This window comes from Nyctibius grandis, chromosome 9 (assembly GCF_013368605.1).
Source record: "Nyctibius grandis isolate bNycGra1 chromosome 9, bNycGra1.pri, whole genome shotgun sequence".
NCBI classification, from domain to species: domain Eukaryota; kingdom Metazoa; phylum Chordata; class Aves; order Nyctibiiformes; family Nyctibiidae; genus Nyctibius; species Nyctibius grandis.
The window spans coordinates 39,345,544-39,368,160 of record NC_090666.1 but is presented as its reverse complement, the minus strand read 5'-3'; the positions used below and the strand labels follow the sequence as shown (position 1 = coordinate 39,368,160).

Sequence of the window (22,617 nt, the reverse complement as noted above, 5' to 3'; positions counted from 1 at the left end):
GCCACGCAATATACGCTGTGATAGTCTAATTTGAATGTGATGACAACGTGGATAATGCAGTTTATTTTGGGGAGGATGAAAGCCTGAATAAAGGTTATCATTTTAAGAGAAGCTGACGATGGAAAAACTCATCCTCTGTGTGACGATCAGAACAGCTGGGGATGTAATGTGGAGGGTGGGGGAGAAGAGAGCCAAGGTATTTTGTATGTTCAAGAAATATATACAACATTGCCATTTCTTATATCCCAGCTGTGCCTGTTAACTTCTGGAAACATGTAGAGCTCAGCAATAAAGCACACTTGACTGATATTTACTGCAATGTGCATTATAAGACATTTCGTGTCACACATTACGTTCTGAAAGAGTTAAGTAACATGAAAAATACAGGCTCGAGATTATATCTGTCATGGATGAAAATACTACATTTATGCCTCATTGTAATCCATTCATTGGTTTATGGACCCCGAGCCCTCCAGGGAGTGTCACAACTCCACATGATACTGCTGAGAGCTGTATTTTGCTTTTGGATTTCTGATTTAGCTGAAAGAAGTTTAAAAACACATGTAGCCTGACAGCTCCCTATTGGCTATACAACTGAGGAGGGTCAAGAGCATAAACTATTCCAGCAAAAGCCAGCTGTAACTTATGCTCACTAAACTGGCTGAAGATCTGCCTGTTACAGACAGTAGCATACGAGAAATTTATGCATTTTGCTAAATCCTCCCACTTTGGTTAAACTGTGCTTCGTTTGGGGATCCATCATCACCAACATCATGCCTGTGTTTCTTGAGCAACATCAGAATACTAAGGGAAATTGCACTTGGGGGGTCTAACTCTCCTCTTAAGACTATATAGGACTTCCAGTCAGGTCCACTGACATCAGTAGGAACTGTGGTTAAAAGCTAAGGGACAGATAGAACTCTCCAAACATCCTTTACTCCCAATGCTGATTTTAAAGAGAATTTAGTGCACAGTAGGGACAAATCTTTTCCTGTCTTTCACAATAGTGAGAGATTAAATTAGACCTCAGTAATGTCACCTCCCCATCCTGACTAGTACTGCTGCTTGTTGGACTTTTAACGGTTGGAAGCGGAAGAACTGTACATTGGGGCACATATAATCTTCAGCCAAAATAGGTAAGGAGTTTGTATTTTCTGGACGGCAGTGCCTTTGCTTGGCAAAAAGATTTATTTATTTATTTTTTTTAATGATAGTGACTAGGGTAGGAAATTTAGGATGGAATAGGGATATTTAAGATGAACATTGAAAGTCACAGGACAGCTTCTTCCATCATTCCTTGGCTTTTTAGAGATAGTTGAGGAGTACAGATAGGCCCAATACTCTTCTCTAGAACAGATCCATTTTTCACTTGACAGCCTGAAGCTATGCTCTGTTCAAGCTTAGATGTCTCAAGGTTATCTATCTTGCGTCCTACCTAACCATTTGTGGGCATTTCCTACAGCTGTTGTACATTGCTGGGGAGTGGATGCAAACGCAGAGTTTAACTGTTATAGTTCAACAACGGTTAAAGAAACATCAGCAAGGCACTTGATAGTACTTGTTTCATTGCATAACACAGAAGGCTGGATCTGTTTCTTACAGCTAGAAATTAGATCAGCTCAGATCTGGATTTCTAATAGAAGGAATGTGCAGAACCCTGCTCTAAAAATGGAGTTTGGGCTCTCACGTGCAGTTGGTAACGGTCTTTGCTTATTCATATCATATTGTAGGCATCTATCTTTGTGTTTGCCTTTTATCTTTAAGTGGGAGAAAACATTTAAAAATTAGATTCTTTAGTCTAAGGCACACTATCAGACACCTTTAGGTGTTACAGTCCATGCCTGTGTGGAAAACTCAGAGGCTCTCTTGGAAGATAAGTATACATATGGCTATCTAACACCAACTTACTGAATTCTTGGCATTGCATATCTAACATATAAATGGGATAATACAAAGGTGTGTGTGTATATGTATATATGTAGATAACTTTTACTTTCATAATATCTTTCTCAGTGGACTTTGCACACATTTAAAGAACTAATAATGATTAAAATCATCGGATTCCACTGAATGCTCTTACACCTTATGTGTGATAAAACTCTAGTCTATCTATTCTAGTATATTTAGTGTTACGAAACAGTGACATTAAACAGTACTATGTGAAAAAAACAGAAACATTCGTTTTAATATGACACAAACCTATCGTGCTTAGATATTTTTCTACTTTTTTTTTTTTTTGCCATCTTAGCTGGAGGACTCTGCAGTTATATATGTTATCTTTCCTGTCATTCCCACTACATTTACTGTCCCCAAACAGGTTCAGGTAACTTAAAAGCTTTTTTTCTGCCTCCATTTAATTTGGGCAAAATCTGAACCAACACCAAACCAATATTCAGCAAAAAATGTAGTCAAGATACCTACAGAAACCATAAAAATCCTGAACTGGGTTACAAAGAGTGATAAGTATCAAAACTTAAGAGACTAGCACATACTTCATTAATTTGACAGAAGCAACTCCATAGTTTTCATTTTATGGTTTGACATGCATACCATGGTATACTAGATTAAAATAGCACAAAACTTGTGTATGAATTGCTCAGGAACTCCAGAAAAAAGTTTAAGTGTAGTCTGAAATGGAATAAATTGCTTGCTACTTTGAATTATGCAAAAAAAAAAGAATCACAATGAAATACAAACAATATAACTGAAACATAACTGAAACATGCAAGAAATACAGAACAATACTGACTTCTGATAAGAAAAAAAATAGTTGCTGGCAATAAAATGCACTGGATATCTGTTAGCTGAATTTTGGGTTAAGCAAATGCATAAATACGAGTATCATTTGATATTTTCATGCAAGATAATTATTTTAAATTTGGAGGTATGGGAAGAATTTTGATTTGAATCGTTGTCTTTGTATATTAATGCTGACTGTGACATGGAATGATGTAAGTCCCTTTTACTAGGGTTCACACAGACTCTCTGGTATTTCTGAAGGCTTGGAAAGGCGAAGTTGGCATACAGTGTTTTCCATATCTAATTTCTTTCTTTGGTGAAAATTCTGGTAATTATTAATGACATTTACTATAGAGACATCCAAGACAGTTGCAAAGTTTCTAACACAAACTCTTACTGGAAGCTGGGCTCTTTGTGTTTTTAATGAATGATACCTCAGCATACAAAAATGGAACTGAAATAGAGAAAATAAAAGAAACCATTATGACCAATTTCTAGTGAGTAAATTCAGATACTTTTCAAACATCAATATATCATGACTGTTTGAAAAATATCTAAAAAGATTGTGTCTTTCCTCAGTGATGGTAGAAGTGCTCCTGTGCAAAAAGCTCCGTCACTTGATCAGTGCTACTCATGACCGGAGAGAAGCCACCACTGTGAGGATAGTCCTGCAGTTCATAGATCAGGGCATTAAGTAAAGCTTAAAGTTTGTGAGCTCCTTTGTTTCAGTGGGAAAGCAGGAAAACGTGACTGCCTAAACAGCACCCTTCCAGCATCTTCCACCTTCCTGTTTGAATTCAAAGTCTGGCTGGGCTGGAGAATTTGCAAGATTTTGTTTTCAGTGGTTAGAATATATGCTCAGCTTGTTCAAAGTTAAGTTTATAGGCTAAGTGAAAGCAGTTTTCTTTAGAAGAGGATGTATCTTATCTTCATACTAAGGTTTATTAAAAATATGTAACACCTGATAATTTAACACCAAATGAGTGGCTGCTAAATTTCCTCCTCTCTCTGTCTCACACACACACACATCTACACACAAACAGAGGAATGCTTCTCGACTGCCAAACTATGTGCCAAGATTTTGTTCACTTTAATCTCAATCATATGAGTTAGAGAACCATGAAACAAAGTTTCTACCAAGTATGCTGACAGATTTTTAGTTCTAGTGGCTCCACAGGGCATCACTACAAGTACACTAAGAAACTTTTCTTATTAAAGATTTCTGAGCTGATCCGTTTTCCATTTAAGTCAACATGAGCAGTATCACCATAAAGAACTCAACACTTGCTAACTGATACCATACACTCATCAAAATTATTTCATTTCTAAGTAAACAAAAAGTTGTGGTACCTCCAACACCATTGTGTGGTTACTGCTGGCACAGGAAAGCCATTTGGTGGCAGCTAGTTTGGTGTGTTATGTCATGTAACACCATGTCACTTCAGGACTGACAAATCTAAACATATGGTTTGAAATATTGGGGGAAATTTTTCCTGGGAAGATGGGGATATGAGGGGTGGAATAGCCTCTTTCTGTCTTTTGAGGACTTTCTTGTTTTCTGAATGAAGACATCTCCGAAAAGACCCATAACCTTGCCCTTGGTTTGGAGGGGTCCATGGCGATTTTAAGAGCCTCAATATTACCTGTAAATGGCTCATAATCTGTGCAACTGAACAAGTTATTGTTCTTTGTTTTTACATATAGCGAGAAAATCTGGATATTTACATTTCTGATCTAAATAGAGGGATCCAAGAAAACACTGAAGCAATTCCTTAACTCTAAGGAACAACCATTGACCACAAAACAGATCTATTCAGGTTCTTAAAGAGAAGCCTCCATCTGTTTCAGTGGACAGAGGCTGGTATCAGTAAAGCAGGACTTACAGAAAGAAAGAACCTACGTCCATTACAAGGTAGAATACACATGAGAAAGTAGTTTCTAATAGCAGCATCTGTTTCCTGAAAATTTATTTGAAATGCATCATCTCTGACACCAAAAAAAAAGGTGCATGAAGGAATCATGAAGAGAGAGCTGGATCTGGCTGGCTGGAGCTGCTCAGGATCCAAGTGATATGGTTCTGTTGTGTTATGAAACAAAATGGCCACATTTTGCTCTCATTTACATATATGTCATTCTTCCCAAACCAGGGAGCATTGTTTGTCCGGTTGAAGACAAAAAGAAGTTGGTTTGCTGTATAATTACATCCATGATCCGTGAGGATCCTGATTATAATAAAACAATCTGTTAAGTGAATATACAACTGGAGATCTGTAAAAGACTTGTTAATTCCATGGGGGTTTATCATGCAGTAGCCAATTTAGGGACAGTTCAGTTACTAGACTGCTAACAATATCGATTTCATAAATTCAGGGGAGTAAAATGAGCTAAAAACTCTTCTCTTAAAGAAGTGAAAGCTTTAACATAAAGCCTCCTTTTTAAGCTGCCCTCTTACTTTGCCCTCTGCTTTGCTCCTGAAGCTTTCTGTTGGTGCAATTTCTCTCACTTAGGTATCAATCCCATTAGACTGCTATATTATATGGTTAAAACATTGATGTAACACAAGCTGCTACAGCAAATAATTGAAGTAATAAAATACAACTGCAGTTATTTGCTCTCTTGAATTGCAGGCAGAAAAAAGGAGACTTTTTTTAAACTGACCCCATAGTGTGGCGTACACACAGCAAAACTTTTTTTTATCTGTTTTCTTTTATTACTGTAGAACTTTTTTGAAAAAAAATATAGTGTAGTTGTAGTATCTTTTTTTCCACAGGAAAAGCAATTAGTCTACATTATGGAATTATGCCTTCATAATTTTATTTAAAAACCATAACTGTGTTTTTAAGCAATAGGGATGTTGAAAGAATCTGAAACTACAACTACCTCTTTTTTTTTCCCCCCTAAAAGAACTTAATGGACTTAACTTTTTTTTTTTTTTGTATGAACATCTCCTCTAGGCCAAGACTTATTTTGTCAAGTGTTAGCCCAAAGTGTTCTATCAATGGCTGAACTGCAGAGTCTGACTAAATGGGGTTTGCAGCGGAAACACTGCCAGCTCCTTGTCCATGATGGCATGTGTACTGTACTAGGGCACAGTGCCTCACATGCTCGGTTTATTCAGGAGGAAAAGAGAGGATTTTCGTGTCTATCTTTTTATCTTTTTCATGGCTAGGAGGTGGATACCCTCATGTGTGAGCTTCCCTGAATTTGACTCTGACCAGGGGGTGTGTAAAGACCTTCATTTTCTCTTTGGCACAGAGTAAGCACCAGAGACAGTCAGCTGGCTTTACATTTCTCTAGACTTTTTGTTTCAGCATGTACAAATGTCAACTACTTGATTTACAAGGTATATTAACATTATTTTAATATCGAGAAAATGTTGTTTGATTCTTTTTTATTTCACAGGTTAAGTGGTTTATTTTATTTATTAAGCCCATTGAAAAAGATTTTATGGAAAATTCTGAAGACAAAATGCCCTGTTTCCTTCTACATGTTCCCTAATAGATATATTATACAATGCTAGAAAAAGGCAAAAGGCCAAACTCATCTCTGGTGTAATTCCAGTAAAAGCAATAAAATTACACAAGGCATGAATTTGGCCCAGGCATTGTAAATGTTACTCTGGTGCACACCGAGTGTCTCCTTGTTGTTACTGGCAAGGCTTAAAATACAAATCCCCCTTTTTTTTCATAGAAATGGATACATTTCCCTGGAACAGATTAATCAATGAAACAGGTATCAGGTAACTATGACAAAGATGGCAACTGGTTCAAATGCCTGTCTTTTTTATGGCTTTCTCTTCTTCCAACTAGCTTACCATCTCTGCTTTCAAATTTTTTGAACATATATTTATTCTCTCTTTTGTGTATTGTCATTGCAAGGCTTTTTCGCCTTTTTTTTTTTCCCCTGCTGTTGTCTCCTTCTCTCTAATTTGTCTTCTATGCCCTTCTGTGATGTTTCCTGTTGACACTTCTTGATATTTTTTCTAACTTAGAATGTGGCTTTCTAGCAGACACAGAGGCCCCAGAGTGAATACCCTTCAGAGCCAATTCTGTCTTGGACCTTGCACAACGCTATTAACTGGCTCTTACTCTAAGAAAGGTGGCTATAGCGGGATTGCCTGAGCCTGAAGACAGAAGTGGTTGAGGAAAGCTTGCCAATATGTTTGCACTAAATTCAACCGCTCTTAATTTCTACTCAAAAGAAGAATTAAAAAAAAAAAAAAAAAAAGAAAAGCCCAAAACATTCTAAATCACAAACTTGTAAGGGCTTTTCTCAGAACTTTCTTGTTTTATATTGCATTCATCTGTACGTTTAAGTTTATGCTTGTTGGCCACTTTAAAGTAAACATAGTTCAATGCCCTCAGAAACAGTTTTCTTCAGCCCACGAGAATTCCCTGGAAAAGGCTTTATCTGCTGAACTGCTGGATATTTTTGTATGTGTGTAATTTTTTTTTCCTATCAGTTTGTTTTGTTTCTTTTTTTTTTTTTTTTCAAATTCAGTGCATATAAAAGTTGGGAGCAGAAGCCTCCTTGGAACAAGATCGAATCATAAAAGACTACAGGAATCTCATCACAAACTAAACAGTACAAATTGCACATTCTTCATGGAAGTATTAGCTTTTAGTGCGTGCCTGGATCCAAGCATAATAGATTATCCCAAAGTGGGAAAGAATGAACAGTACAAAATTAGCAGAACTGGGAGCTCAGATCATTTGGTGGAGCAATATGATCTCTGTACTTTCAGGGTACTGAATTCTAAAGCCACTGGAAACAGTATGTAAAATTATATCAGAGTAAGCAAGGAAGCATGTGTAGGCCTGGGAGAAGGAAAAAGGTTTAGAAAATGCCTTTCCAGAGGAGAATAAGTATTGAAAATCAGTGAATGAGTGAGTAGGAAACAAACTGCTATTCATGAAGCTTCTTGCTCTAAGGATAGAAATATGCTAAAAGATACGACAGAGAGAAAACACAAATAAAATACATTTCAGTGGTTATTCAGGGGCCAAGTGCTGTTGGAGAATAATCTTACACTCAGACAGAAGTATAAAACTGCCCTGATCACAGGATAGGTTGGTCTCCTGAGGTTTCCCTTCTCAAGGAAACCTTGCCAGAACAAATCCTTTATGCCACTGGCTGATGGGTTTGCTCTGGTCGTGCTGGGAAGTAGCCCAGGAACACTGTACGTTTAATGGAAGCCCAAAGATGGTGGTGAGTATACTCTGGCAAAACTACCCTGTACTTTCCAACCGCCTTCTTCAGGTCCTCAGGAATGGGACTGAAGCATTTTCGAGAACCAAATACATAAAAAATTATTGCTTAAGCTAAATACACCCTGGAGGAGCAAGTTGCTGAACAAAAGTCTAATAATACGGAGGATTACAGTACATATAGGGATATAAGTTGCTAGAGGTTGTATATAGTGGCTATTAATGCATATCTTGGCTGCACAGACCTCATGTCATCTGCCATCTTCACTGTGCTCCTATAATCTATTAGCTACATCATACCAAGGTTAGCGATCCCAGCATGGGAGTCATCAGCTTTAGGAGGTGTTTGGGATTTTTTTTTTCCAATTCTTTCTGCAGTGTTTTCTTCCCTTAGAAAATGAGATAGCATTAAGCTGTTTTAAGAACTCATTTTTTCCTAGCTATATAAATACATTCACAATACTTTATATTTTTAAAACTCATTTCCTCTTTGCTTAACTCCTTAAGATAAGTGAACTCTCCTCTATGTAAACTTCCTACCAGAATACTGACTACCTTTTAAGCGGTATATGATTTAGAAGGTAATGAAATATCACTTTCTTTTTCTTTTTTTTTTTTTTTATAAATAGGTTTTAAAGTGCTTTTAGCTGCACTTTAGCTTTTAGATTAAGAGATAAAACTGATGAAAGGGACACAACCTTCTGTCACAGGGCAGCATGGCATTTGGGAGGTGAGGTAGTTTAAAACACCATTTTTATCTTCATTTCTCTTCATCAGGATGACTGTATTTCTTTACTACCTCCCTTAAGGTACTTTATCTTTGCCCATAAAGGCATTTTCTTCCTTAAACACTGAATATTCTGCGTATGAGGCTTTGTGTGTGTGCATTTCTGCAATGATATTATGCGTAATCAAATCACAGCTACACGGGCATTAAAGCCAAACTGAGCCTTGTTTTTAGGTGTTTTGGGGTGTCAGACTTTGGACACCTTTAAGAAGTTTGATTATCAGAGAGCAAGCGCTTAAAACTTCTCTCAAAACCGTTTCTTCTTAAAATTGCACACCCAGCCTAATGGTCACTTCTGAAGTCTCCCTAGCATGCTTGGTCCTACCGCAGCAGATCAGCCCCCCAAACCAAGAGCCTTACACTCAGGGATTTTTTGTCGCTGCTCTTATTTAACATGATTTGTTCACTGGGGCTCAGAGCAATGAAACCCATTAAATAATACATTGAACAAACAGAGAAGATAACAAAAGGAAATAGTTAAGGTACTATAATAATTTTAGCCTTTCTTTTTTCAGGTCACTATAATCTGCCCAAAGATAACTAATTGTTCAAAGTAAACATTCCACTCCGACCACAAAAGGAATCCATTACACAAACATATAATTCACAGTCATTTTTAGTGGGTTGTAAACAGTTTGGAATGAGCATAAAATGGGACAAAAATCAAAGTGAGCATTTAGAAATGAAAAAGTGTTTGCTACAAAAGGTCAGTCCCTTGTCTTGGCAAACTATGTAGAAAAGCCTGGGAAAATGTTGAACACACAAGCAGTAAGGGAATTTTAAAGCCAACAACCTCCCTGTTTCTTTAAACAGACATCGGAACCTATAACTGGATCCTGTCAAACAAACGACTGCAAAAAAACATAACAGCTGCTAAGAAGTAAAGTTGAAAGATAAAGTTTTCTAAGCTAAGAACCTTCTCAGAACTGGACTAAAGGTCTTTCTTAAATCTTTAAGCAAGGTTATGGATCCCAGGGTGGCTTTTAGGCATTGAATCAAATATGTAATTTTGTGTATCATTCCTGTCAGAGCATCCTGTGCTCCAAGAAAAGCAACAGAAAACAATGTCTGCAATGTCCAGTTTAGAATGGAAACGGTACCTGTAATCATCAGCTTTGCTGCCTGCAGTGTCATTTTTCAAGTCATTTAGGCTGATTTGAGAAGACTAACTTGGATTTGGGAATGGAGGGAGAAAATGAAGGACATTTCAAAAGAGAGATGAAAGTTAAATTATATTTCCCTGGAGCATTAGTACTGTATTTCTTTACAAAACCTACACTACACTGGATACCCTCAATAGGTTTAGGATACTGACTTGTTCAGGGTGTTCATTTACTATGTCATTAGACACACAGACAAATGATCATCCCTAGAAAAGAATTTAGTATCAGACTGTTTTCACACGATAAAACGTTACTATGAGAAGTACTGGATGGCATTTTGTTTAGGTACAATACAGACTGATATTTTTATTTTTTTAAAGCGTTCTACTCATGCCTTTCACATATTTAAAAAAAAAAATGCAAAAAAACAGCCAGGACTTTTAAAGGGTCGTGGATAACAAAATAAATGGGCAACTCAAGACATGACTGGAAATAATATCTGGCCTAGAAACACCAGAAATCTTGCAATGGACCCCACCCTTGGCAGAAGTGCAGAGCATGTGAGTTATAGTACGCTGGGAGGATTGTCCCAGGCTTTCCTTGCTGCACCACACAGCTCAAGGTCGGGGCTACTTAGCAGACACTTTCTGGGGAGAAGAAAAAGTGTGGAATACAGATTGAAAAAGGTAAGTCAACAGATAGCTCCAGAAAAGCCTGAGGTATATCCAAGGTAGAAATTGATGGCGAAATAAAAGACTACACAAAAAAAACAAGGAGTACACCGTTCCATGGAAAACTTTCCCTCTAAGTCCCTGAAAAAGTAGGAAGTGAAGAAATGCTAGAAATCTTAGACTAGCCTCTGTATTTCTTCAGTCTGGTCGTTGCATGGTACGGAATTATTCTTTTAACCTCAGAAGGTCACATCATATACGTGGGATTTTTTTTCCATTTAGGATATTGCATTAGATACCAAGAGTATCTAATGTAGGTGCAACACTTTTTGCCTGGATACTATTGACTTCAGTGGCACAGGTCTGTATAGCTAGATACTCAGGACTAGAAGTTTGTAAAAAAATTACAAATGAATAAATAATACAGGAAGAATGAAGAAAAAAACTGAGCTTGCTTTAAAAAAAAATTAAATGTGACAATTGCCTTGCAAGTTTACAAGAATGGGTGCATTTTTATTGACTGTTAGACTCCACTACCAGCTCTGCAATATGGCTGAGTAAATGTAGAAAGACTTTCTGCTTCCCAGTCCTATTTCAATAACTAAAAATACCAAAAAAAAAGGTTGAAAACATGGAATTCACTCTTGGACAAGTGAATCCTTGTCAGATAGAAAAATATGCATTATGGTGTGAGAATTTTTAGACCAGACCTTATAAAGCACCCCTGTCCTGAAATGGTGAATAAGCGAACAGTAGCCTAGGGGCAAGTGACCCAAATCTGATCTAAGCTGCAGCAAAATAATTTCAGAATAATTCCTTTGATTTCAATGTAGATATTAATTTAAAAATAGTGTACCTAAACAGGAAATCTTGCCAACAGTTAATGACACCCTCTACATTTTTAATCTGTGGGAGAATATTACTACAGTTGGCTATTGTATGTAACCTCATTTACACAGGAAAATGTACTAATTAATAGGGTTTATTCAGATCACTGCTAAACTTACTTTCTATGCACAGTGATAATGTTCTAAAAATCAGAAAAATATGTAGAAAATCAATAGGTAAATAATAATTAAAACCATGAGCTGATAAATAAGAACACAACCGTTCAGCAAAGTATGAATGTTTTGTAAGTTGCATTTAGGGTTAGTCTCCTAAAGGCTTTTTTCCTAATAATCCTTTATCTTAAACGAAGCACGCAAGTAACATTTTGGTACAGTTACAGTATGTAGATGATATATTTTCTAAATAGGAAAAAAAGCTTTTCTACAACAGCCAATATGCCAGCTGTACTGAGTATCTAGGCCATCTTACTAAGACTATGAAAGTAAACATACAGTTTTCATTAAATGTGCCTTTCCCATAATTGGTACATAAGTATTTCCCATGACTCTGCAGTTGAGTATCTTGGCTGGAGGCATATCTGGCCATTAAGAGGAGGGCTTCAGATCTGTTGAGTCTCAGCCATGCCGGGAGACTTGGCACCTCCACATACTGCTTCCTAATACCAACCCCGGTATAAAATGTCATCAGAAGCTTGCATAAACATTGGACTTAGCTTCACATAAATTACTGCTGTCCTGAGATAGTTTATGCCAGAACTTAGTAAAAACAACACTTTGAGTAAATAGAATGTAAATGCAAGCATCTTAATCCAAGAAAATAATAATAGAAAAAATGTATATCAAATATAAACTCATAAATACACTGATAAAATGAAATTTTTATCTCATGCCATAGGATTAGCTTTTATTTACATACTAAGCTAACTAAAAGGGGTAGACTTCTCGAAGTCACAGCAAGTAGGAAGAAAACACAAAAACAATAAGGCAATACTATGAACGATGAACTCCTCTGAAGAAACAATGATATTTTCATTTTTTTCTGTGAACATTTCCCTGATAATCACACAGACAATAAACATCTAATTAGGTTTCTTGGATTTTTCTATTACAGTTCAGCAGTGCGGAGACCTCTAGCCTCACTTCTGCTGGAGGAGTGGTCAGATATCACAAAACATCTATGAAATATCTAGTGCATCTTTTGGAGAACCTGTACTAAGGTCGTAACCAAGCAGTCAATTAGACATGTTCTGCATGGCGTGGCATTTTTATAATCTAATCTCTGCCTTTCCTTCTCATGTTCTGAATTCCTCCTCGCAATTCCTCCTCTATTAACAGTCACTTCACACATTTGTCCCCTTTCTTTGTCTCTTTCTTTATCCAGCCTCCAGCCTTCCTCCAAAAAACCAATGCTACTATCTCCCCCTACCGAGCTATCTCCAGTTTGTTAGTCTCTGACTTCCTGCCAATCATTCCGGGAGTAATAATATCCCAGTGCTCTCTTTGCTATATAATTAAAGTATGAATTTCCCAAAGTTTGAAACTCCAGGGTAGTTTTATTGCACCTTTCACTATAAAACCAGGTAACAATGATGGAATTAAAATAGCTTTCTCCTTTGTGGTTAACGGTCTAAGCATCTTTATTTTTCATTGGTTCTCTTGTTCTGAGACTCCAGTATATGGCAGTGACAATGGGTTCACTCAGCCTTATTCTGAAAATAAATTTTCTATCTTTTGCAAGATATATGTTTCCCCAGATCCCTGGAACAAGTTGTAAATTTGTAACAGATGGTGATGAAGCCTCACATTTTTATACAATACATTTTAAGATTCTGCATCTACTGCACGCACCTTCCAAAGAAAATGACCTTCAATAAGAGAAGATACACTCTGAAGAAAGGAAGGCAGACAACGGTGTTAAGCACATCTTTTTATACCATGAAAATCCTTCTTATTAAATTAATCAAAACTTTTAATGAGGATGAATACTCATTCCAATATTCTTACAATATTATGGCTTTTAAAAATAACTGTAAAAATTAGACACCTGCACACATTAAAAAAAATACAGTCACACTAGAATAACATTTATTTTGGTTGAATACAATTCAGGACTTAGGAAAAAGTATTGGCATTATGCTCACCAGAGACTTCAGAATGAAAGTTACTGACATTTTATTGATGTTTAGCATTTGCTTGCCCCGAGAAAGACTAAAACAACAAGATGTCAAACAAAATATAAGGAATAATCAGCATGAATGGATTCTATTAGTGTCTTATCATATAAAGAAAATGAAGATACAGAATGTGATATAGTTCAATTCATAACTGTATTATAAATTGAACTGCCTGCCTACCCTGGCAATTGAAGCAGAGTTACAAGGTAAAAGTTCTGATTACTAATAGAGAAAAAAAATAGTGTTAAATATTAAGGTACTCACCTCTTTTTTCAACAGCGTTTATACACAGTCTTACAAACTGGGGAACTGTAGATTTCTCATGCTCACAAACCAAGTGCAAATGGGAACCAAAAATTTGATCTACATTTGGAAAAAAAAGAAGAAAATACATTAAGGCATATTATTAGTAGTGGGATTTTTCTCTCTTCTGAGCTTATATATTAATTAAAACCTCAGCTTTCAAAGATGGACAGACAATGTTGGAAAGAAATCCTTTCTGAGTCCTAGTGGCTGTTAACTTCTGCCACAGAACCAAACCTCTCGATACCTGCTGCCCATATCACTCAGATACTTCCTCTGGTCTCAAGTTTCAGTTGCCATTTAGCCCTTGACCTTTCTAAGGCTTGGAGGTCTGGAGTTTGCTTGGACCTGCTGTAAAAAAGCGAAAGCCATTCTAGAGACACAGCTCCACATCTTGTTGAATCCCAAATCCTGCATGATATTAACCGATGGTCCAACCTTGAAACTCATATTGTCAGGTAGCCTGTCTCTTCCACGCATATGGAGTTTCACTCTTTCCATAGAGCACCATAGGAATGCCAGGGCTCCATTACTTTGCATCATTAAGATTTAGTACAATTTCATCTTGTCTTTACAGGAGGTTTTTTGTCATCAAACTACCGGTATAAAAACCAGAATGTACTAGATGTCTTTTGATGAGGACTGCATATCTTACACCAATTTTAATTTGTGATTTGCGTTGTTTTAATGTTGAATAAGCATTTAACTAGGTAATACTGCCTTTTTATGATTTAAAAGTTTTGATCAACTTTGAATGTTGACTATAAAACATATTTGTCTAAGCAAGTTAAACTCTTCAGATTACTAATTAGCTTCCTCCACCTCATTTCTACTCTATATGTTTGAGAAATTATGAAAAGAGCAATCAGTAATGGGCACATTGTCAGCTAGGATCAAAATTAATCAAACAGATGAGAGAAACTACTCAATAAGAGCCAGTTAAATGCTCAAACAATAGGAGTGTACTATCATCATTTATCCAACGAGACAGTCTCCATATAGCATTTCTCAGAGTACTATATTTTGGAACTTGGCGTACAAGCTTCGAAAATGTTTGTATAGGCTGAGGGGTGCTAGCACAAGCTCGGTCTCTGCAGAGCAAATCCAACAATGACGCTCACTGGCAGAACAGCAGGAGCTCCTGCTGTCCTCTACAGCTCCCATGGCACTGGATATTTCCTCCGTAGGCAGTCCCACAATCTTCCACCACAATCAGTTTGAGTGCTTCTTCCTCCAAGCAGCGCACCTTTTTCTCACTGACAGACAAAACCTGTTTTATTTTCTGCTTTGCAACGACCTTCCCTTTCCTATCGTTAATCACTACCACTTCTTACTAAGCTTAGGTTTCAAAAGCAGCTCTATTGCCTTTTCTTTCCTAATAGCCCAGAGCAGGGAACAATCAGCGAAACAAGGTGAGGTGCATGGGATGGTTTGGACTTCTTGATATGTATCAGGGGAGTTTATTCTACCACCTCTCAATGCATGTGATCTGCATTCTGGTAGAGTACATCAAAGCCTGAATTTAAGCTAGCTGGAGTTTCGGCTGCAGAAGGAATGGAGGACTGGGTTCACAGAACTACACTGAAGAAGGTTGTGTGATGTGCGGCGTTAAGCATTAGCGAACAGTCTGTTACATGTTTTGGGGTTATGTTTCTGACAAAGCACAGTCTGGTTACATTTTCTTCATAAAACATTTATAGCTGCCTTCAGTGGTAATTATATATACAGAGATTTATGATTAAAATGTACTAGCACTTCCTCTTTTGACATCTTAATTGTTTTTTAAAATTCTAGCAAAGACCTGTCAAATTCTTTGCATAATATGGAACTGTCTCCAATGTAAATTATGTTAAAAAGAAGTAAAACTGTATCTTAATGGTGGACAAAGACACTTGTAAACAATTTCAGAAGCAAAACAGGCAAAGATCTGCACTGTGTTTAGATGGCAATACATGAAGAATTGAAACAAAATGAATGCATGGTTGTTCAGCAGATTCTCTTCTCTATTATAAGCACTTTATAACCAACTTCCAGGATTATTTTGCAGTTATTTTTTCAATCCCCATTATGAATGCAAAATACTTGGTATTCCTGGGAGGAAATTTTCAAAAGGCTGGAAACTCTTTTGCAATTCTCACCTGGTCCGTTACTTCTTTTCTGGGTACAGATTCTGTATCTTCAGCAAAATGTTTAACCTCATTTTATATACTTTTCAGCATATGGATATAGTCACATTCTGTATCCTGCAGTTAAGCTTTAAAACACCTCTTCTTTAGAAAATAGGCACTCAGGATTTTTGTCTTGAATGGAAGCAAATTGAAGCAAATCAGAACTAACAGTTGCTGGGCATCAAAAGAGACTATGGTAAAACAACACTCAACTGCTTTGGATTTTTTTTTCCCCCTTCTAGAAATTCATGAGTATTTCTAAGTACATGATCTCGTGAGTCATCCAAATACTCTGAATTCTGGGTACTTCTGAACCGCAAACTCTGTGACTCTCTCTAGTCAATTGATTTTTTGCTGGATCTGTTTCTGTACGTAAACATGGGAATGGCGGTAGTTACACTGCCATATTTACACCTTAGAGGTCACAGGGATAGTTGAGGAAAACTCAGCTAAGAGTTGTTTCTGCAGTATTTTGAAAACAACGAATTATAGGAATGGCAAATTACTAACTTTTTAAAACTAGGTTTATGTGTAACCAAGATTAAAATATTATTTTCTTATTCTTTTATAGGTGTGTATGTATTTTTTAAAACTAGTTTAAGAGGAAACTATCCAGAACATTTTTTCAAAAACTAAGAACTGCTCCCAAATGGATAAAAGAAGCAAAAAAGCCTTTGTTTGATTTATTTGTGATAAAGCCCTTCAAAATTTCATTTTTTATGACTTGAAAAAAAAAAAGATGTACACAACACTCCTAATCTCCTGTTATGACAGTTTATGTTTCTTATCCAGCTTATTTAACTCAAATGCCTGGGAAATAGACACAATTACCACCTTATGGAATGCTACTTAACTTTAAATGCTCCCCTCTGAATAGAAATCCACTTTATCTTCTCAGAGTTATTCCAGTTTCTCAGGAATTATTTCCTCTATAGGCTCCTGAAATGCTCTTGTTTCATCATTCAAAAATCTAAGCTAACAATTGTTCAGAAATATCTTTTATTAGAACAAAAGCAATTCCCATACAGTGGATTCTGTTCACAAGGGCTTGTACAAAGGAGCTGCATACTATGCCCATATACAGCTTTAATCATTCACTCTTTCAGCTGTTATCAATTTAAAACCAATGAAACTCCCACACTGAGTCCATTTGAGCAGTCAATTTTAATATCTCGGGGCATCTGTAGTTATTCTGAATTGGCTGCAAAAGCAGAACTAACAAGTTAAGCTCTAACCATAAGTCTACATCAGGCTGGTAAACCATACATCAAACACAGACAGTTAGTCAATACTGTAGTATGAAAAACCAACAAGCATTTTTAAGAAGAGCAATATATTCATGATATGTTTGGTGGTATGGTTTACATTACACACCCCTGATATCTGCGCATTAAACTTTCTGTTTAAGATGCTGGGGTGTGTGACAGCTTTGCACATGGATATATAACAAGACACCAGAAGAGGAGGGAATGGACATTCGCAAGTTGTATAATATAAAATGATGATTACAGCTGCAATGAATTGCTCGTTCTGGTGAGCTTCAAGTTTTCCCTGAGCCTGACAGAGCTTCTTTTTTTTGAGTAGTTCTTGCAGGCTGCAGCAAAGCCGCTAATTCTGAGCTGCAGAAATCTTGTCTACGGGAGACAATACTTCTGGAAAAGAAACAATTAAAACAAAATCTCTAAAGCCACATCCTCACTGAGAATGTCATTGTTTAACTGTTTTTGGTGTACATGGATGAGATGTGGCCACGCTTGGAAGGAACTCACACTTCAGTGTTTTTTATTAAAAAAACAGGGAAGGACATGGCTAATATTCCTATTTCTCAGGGAGAAGCTCAAATTCTGACATGCGAGGAGAAGGTATAATGGTGTAATGCCCAAGTTTTTAGAAACTTGAATTATATCTATGTAATCCAGTGCCTTCCAGGAGCAGAGTTAACTCTATTACATCTGGATTTGAACTGCTGGACTACCAGAGCTTTCTATCAACATCTACGTTGTTTGTTTTCTTCGTATCTGTTTGAATTTGGGAGGGAAAATGGGGAAAGAAAACAAAAAGGCAAAATAAGAGAGGAATGTCCAGAGAGGGACGGAACAGTAGGCACCACAGCAGTGAATTTTTTGGAGTGGGAAGGGATGTGGTTGGAAAGGGCCATGTTCTGAAAGGTGACTTCTTCTAGCTGCTCAATCTGTAGAGTCAGACATATTAAGTCAGACATTAAAATGATGCTGGTCCCAGACTGGGGCTCCAAATAATGCCACGATGCTTTTACAATAAGTGGGCCAGGTCCTCAGCTGACTGAAGTCAGCGAGGTTGTCAATGGAGCTCCCCTGATTTATGCTAGCTGGGAATCTTGCCAGTCCTTTTAACTTGGAGATTTACTATATATCGTTGATCTGTGGTGGTCATCAATTAAAAAAAAAATTACATTTGTGAACAGTTACTATTAAGTGGCATATGAACTACCAGATTTGTTTCACTTTCTCAGAAAAAGGGAAAATAAAGAGTACTGCAGACCCTGGTCTCTTTTAAGAAATGGTGATGTTTTACTGGGGACAAGAGCTCATTTGTATTCAAAGAGAGCGAGTCTGCTGTACTCCTCAAAACAGGTCGTCAAAAATGAAATATTTTTAAATGATCTGAATTATTACTGACCATAGTGTCAAAGGCAAAAATCACTTTGTCTAGTGTTTGGCCATACACGGGATTTGGGGAAAATACTTCCAAAACTCCATGTAGTGGTTAAAGAAAGAAATAGCCTTGTGACCCACTGTCTCTGCAAGTCAAACGAAACATTTCCTAACTTTCCCTAAGTTATTATGGGCACCAGATCACTTGCTAAATTCCTGCATAACCCAGAAGAATTAGAGAACACACCAAAGGTAGGTCTTAAACTACCCTTTTGGACCTCTCATGAGCATTACACTCATTACATTGAACTACTCCAAGGTCCATTGAGACATATGAGATAATAAAGACTTTTTCCTTGTCTGGAAATAAACTGGTTGGTGTTCCCTGCGCTGCTATCTGCACAACCACCAACATATGCTGGGCCTTGTTCTATAGGCTATCAAGCCAAATCACAGCTAGTTCCTTTCACTAGCAATTGAGTGGCTTTTATTTTCATCTTGAGAGAGTTGTAACCATTCCAATTTTTATGCTGTTTTGGGTTTTGCCTTAACTTAACTTATGAAATAATTTCAGTGAAGATCCTTCGGTGTCTAGCTTTTGGGAAAAAAAGAATCCACCCCCCCAAAAAAATAGATTAATTTCTTGCCAGCTGCATAACTGCATTTTCCTCATTTCCCACAATGTCATTTATGCTAAATTGCTACTCATGCTTTTTTACCATTTACTGGAAGTGTTTTTTGTGATAGTCTATTACCAACACAACCACCATAGCTTTAAAATCACAGTTTCACAGAAGTATTTTTTTTTTTATGGACTAGAAAGGCTCAGAAATCAGGGAGTTAGCAGGCCAATATCAAGTTGAAGGTTGGCAATTCATTTTGGGTAATATTAAATCATGACAAAGCTCAAACATAAAGATCAAAGTTCAATTATAGACTATAAAGTAGTTTTAAAAGAGAAGATTTATATATTATTTTTCTAGCATATTAGTGCAGATTCTGTAAATTCTGAGAATATTTCAATCCCAAGGAACTGAGGACCCCTGCCCTAGCATATAAATTTAAACACAGTTATTCTCAAAATAACAGTTACAATGGCAGACGTGGAACGTCTCTTATTTACTGTCTCTAGGTTTGCGTGCGTGTGTGGATGTATATGAACACAAGTGTGCATACAGACACATACATACTATGCAAAATTACTGTATTACACATCTCGAAAACTACTCAAAATGCTTCTAGACTAAAGATATTTTGTGCAAGCATGAGTGGGACGGAAAGAGAAGGAGTGATGATCCTCATTAGAGCTCTCGCTGGAGCATGAAAAACCCGTCACCAGCCCATCACAATGAATGGAGCCAATGTGCTGTTCCCATCCTGGCTTCTTTTACGCAAAGGACTAGAAAGCAAATGGGACAGCGATGACAAAAATAACTTTTTGTCATGTAAAGCGTTGGCGAGTCCTCATTTTCAGATCAATATGCAACTAACATTCACACTTTGGTCTGCTACATTCCCTTGTCTGATTATTATCCTCCTACTTCTTATTGTTCTCATCTGTTAATTACCTACTTTATTTACTACATGGATATTTGCTACATCCTACATAAACAAAGTTTTGTTAAGAGTTAAATGACAATCACATAATTTCTAGATTTTCTGATAACAGTGTTGGCAGAACAAAGTACCCCAGGAGATCAAACTGCTATTTAATTTTGAAGCCTGTATTCCCAAATTTGGTTAATGCGGAGAAATGTGTCGAGTCTTCTGGCCAAGTGTGTACACAACAGTGACTAACAGAGCACAGAACTGTGTTTAAGTGAACTTACCACCTTAAAATGTATTTACTCATTACTATAATTTACGTGTTAAATTTATTGGAGTTTTGGTTCCAACGTGACATACAATGTAAAAAATCAATATAGATTTGAGAGCTTTATAGTGCTCCTGGCAAATATGAATAGCACTTGATGAAAAGTGAAGGTTTTCACAGCACCTACAGTGCCACTGCATTGGAGTAATTAACACCACACGCTTCACAGATATTTATGTCAGTTCTTCACTGGCACACAAAACAGCCCTTTGTCAGAAATTTGGTACCAAGATGTCCTGCAAGGCTTTAGACACACTTTTATTATGAGCCCCTATTTTAAGGGATTTACAGTTCTGACAGAAGTATTTCCCTATGGGATAAAAGTTAGTATGCATGTTCTCAGAGCTGGAAGAATTTTTTTCTTGTAAAAATTGGTTAACATTTTTTTCCCTTAAGAAGCGAGCAAATAAATAGTTTTGAGAGGTTTCTGCAACCATTTAAGTCACCTTTAGAAAAATAAATAGATACATCTTATAATACAAAATTTGGCAAGCTTTTCATTTTTAGTCTGGATTGTTGCATTTTATGATTTAAAAATATTCTAATGTGAGTCTAAAAATTAACGTTTAAAAGTGGTCTCTGTATAAGCAGTGCAACTGCATTTTCATAACATTTTAACAGATTAAGGGATAAACTCTGGTGAAGACAATGAAGGAACCTTATCAAATAAGCATTTCACATAGACTTACTGTAGATTGGAATTAAGCCGTGCTAACGAACCCTGCTTCATTTGCATGGCCAAAACCTAATCCTAATGAAACTTCATGGTAGATAACTAACATGTTTTCTTCATGGTGACATTAGTTTGGTAATAAAACCGTGCCGGGTACCAATTCCAAATTACTGTGTCACAAATGGTGCATCTTCGTTATCCGTGGAAGAGTATCCCAGGTAGAACCAAGCTATGTTTATGAATCAAGAGCATAATGCAACGGTAGCCAAAACCAAATGCATCTGGCTTTCCTAGAGAGATATATTAGAGGATGGATTTGAGTTATGCTAATGAATCTGTATTTGTTAGTAGGGATCACATCTGATCCCTATGTAACACCGCAGGAGATTCATCAGCCACACTTTATTAAACTAAAAAAAACCCCCTTAAATCCAGAAATTAAAAGACTATAAATCACTCCTCTATTACTGTAATAACTGAAACAAACTAATATCATGCATTCAGATCCCATCCTCAACCCACTGAGTACTTCAAAGAGGCAAACCCCTCTAATGTATTGAAATCAGATAGTATCAATGTGAAAGGACAGATCCTAAAAGTATGGTGTGTGAGTGTGCACACCTCTCACGCACATATTTATGTATAAATGACATTTTTTTAAAGTGTCTGTGGCAGTTAGAAGCAGAAGCCCATCACTAAGGCACATAATGATTTCATATAACGAAGATTTCCTTGCAGTAAGCGACACTGCACTGAACATTTCTGCATGCATCTAAAACATAAGAACTTAATTCATAAAATCTTCTCCTCCTCTTCAGACATGGGCCCAGCTGGTGTTTAACTCTTGTGGCTGCTTTAGCTTTTGCTGGCTGGGGTCAATCTCTTGGCTCAGGACAGACAAGTTTAATACACACTTGCAACACCCCTTGTCATTTTTGACACACCACTGGAAAACTCACACTCCAGAGACTGACAGGGGCTGCTGGCAAAATGCCTCTTTCTAGTCAATTTGCATGTGCAGTTGTGGGTTTCACACATAATAATTTGGGAGTGTGTAAATTTTTAAAGCATTATTTCAGACAATATTTAGAAACATGGCTTTGCTTGATTATTAGTGGTCAGAATGCTACTGCCTTCAAGTTAACTACCAGCTTCTTAGCCAAACGCTTACTCCTTGCATAAACTAACAAACACATTTTATCAAAGAAACAATTTTTTAAGGATATGTGAAAGTGATGGCTGACCAACTTAGCAAGAAATTGGAGCAGGAAAAAGTCACAGATTCAAAGCATTTATTATTCACTGTCACATATTTTAAATTGTTAAAAAAGTATTTTGTTGGTGAGTTAGAAAAATAATGAGATAAGAGAGCAGAAACTATTCCAGCCTACCCTAGAAAACAAATTAATCTGCACAGCAACTGAAGTTCCTATTTCGG

The 22,617-nt window shown here is 36.9% G+C and overlaps 1 protein-coding gene across 1 annotated transcript in view; it reads right to left on the bottom strand.

Moving 5' to 3' along the window:
- The window catches only part of ARHGAP15 (Rho GTPase activating protein 15), a 311,247-nt gene that overhangs the window by 112,542 nt on the left and 176,088 nt on the right, over positions 1-22,617 (bottom strand). The window contains exon 9 of the mRNA XM_068408177.1: positions 13,794-13,892. Within this exon, the coding sequence (XP_068264278.1) occupies positions 13,794-13,892 (99 nt within the window). The remainder of the gene's footprint in view (positions 1-13,793; positions 13,893-22,617) is intronic.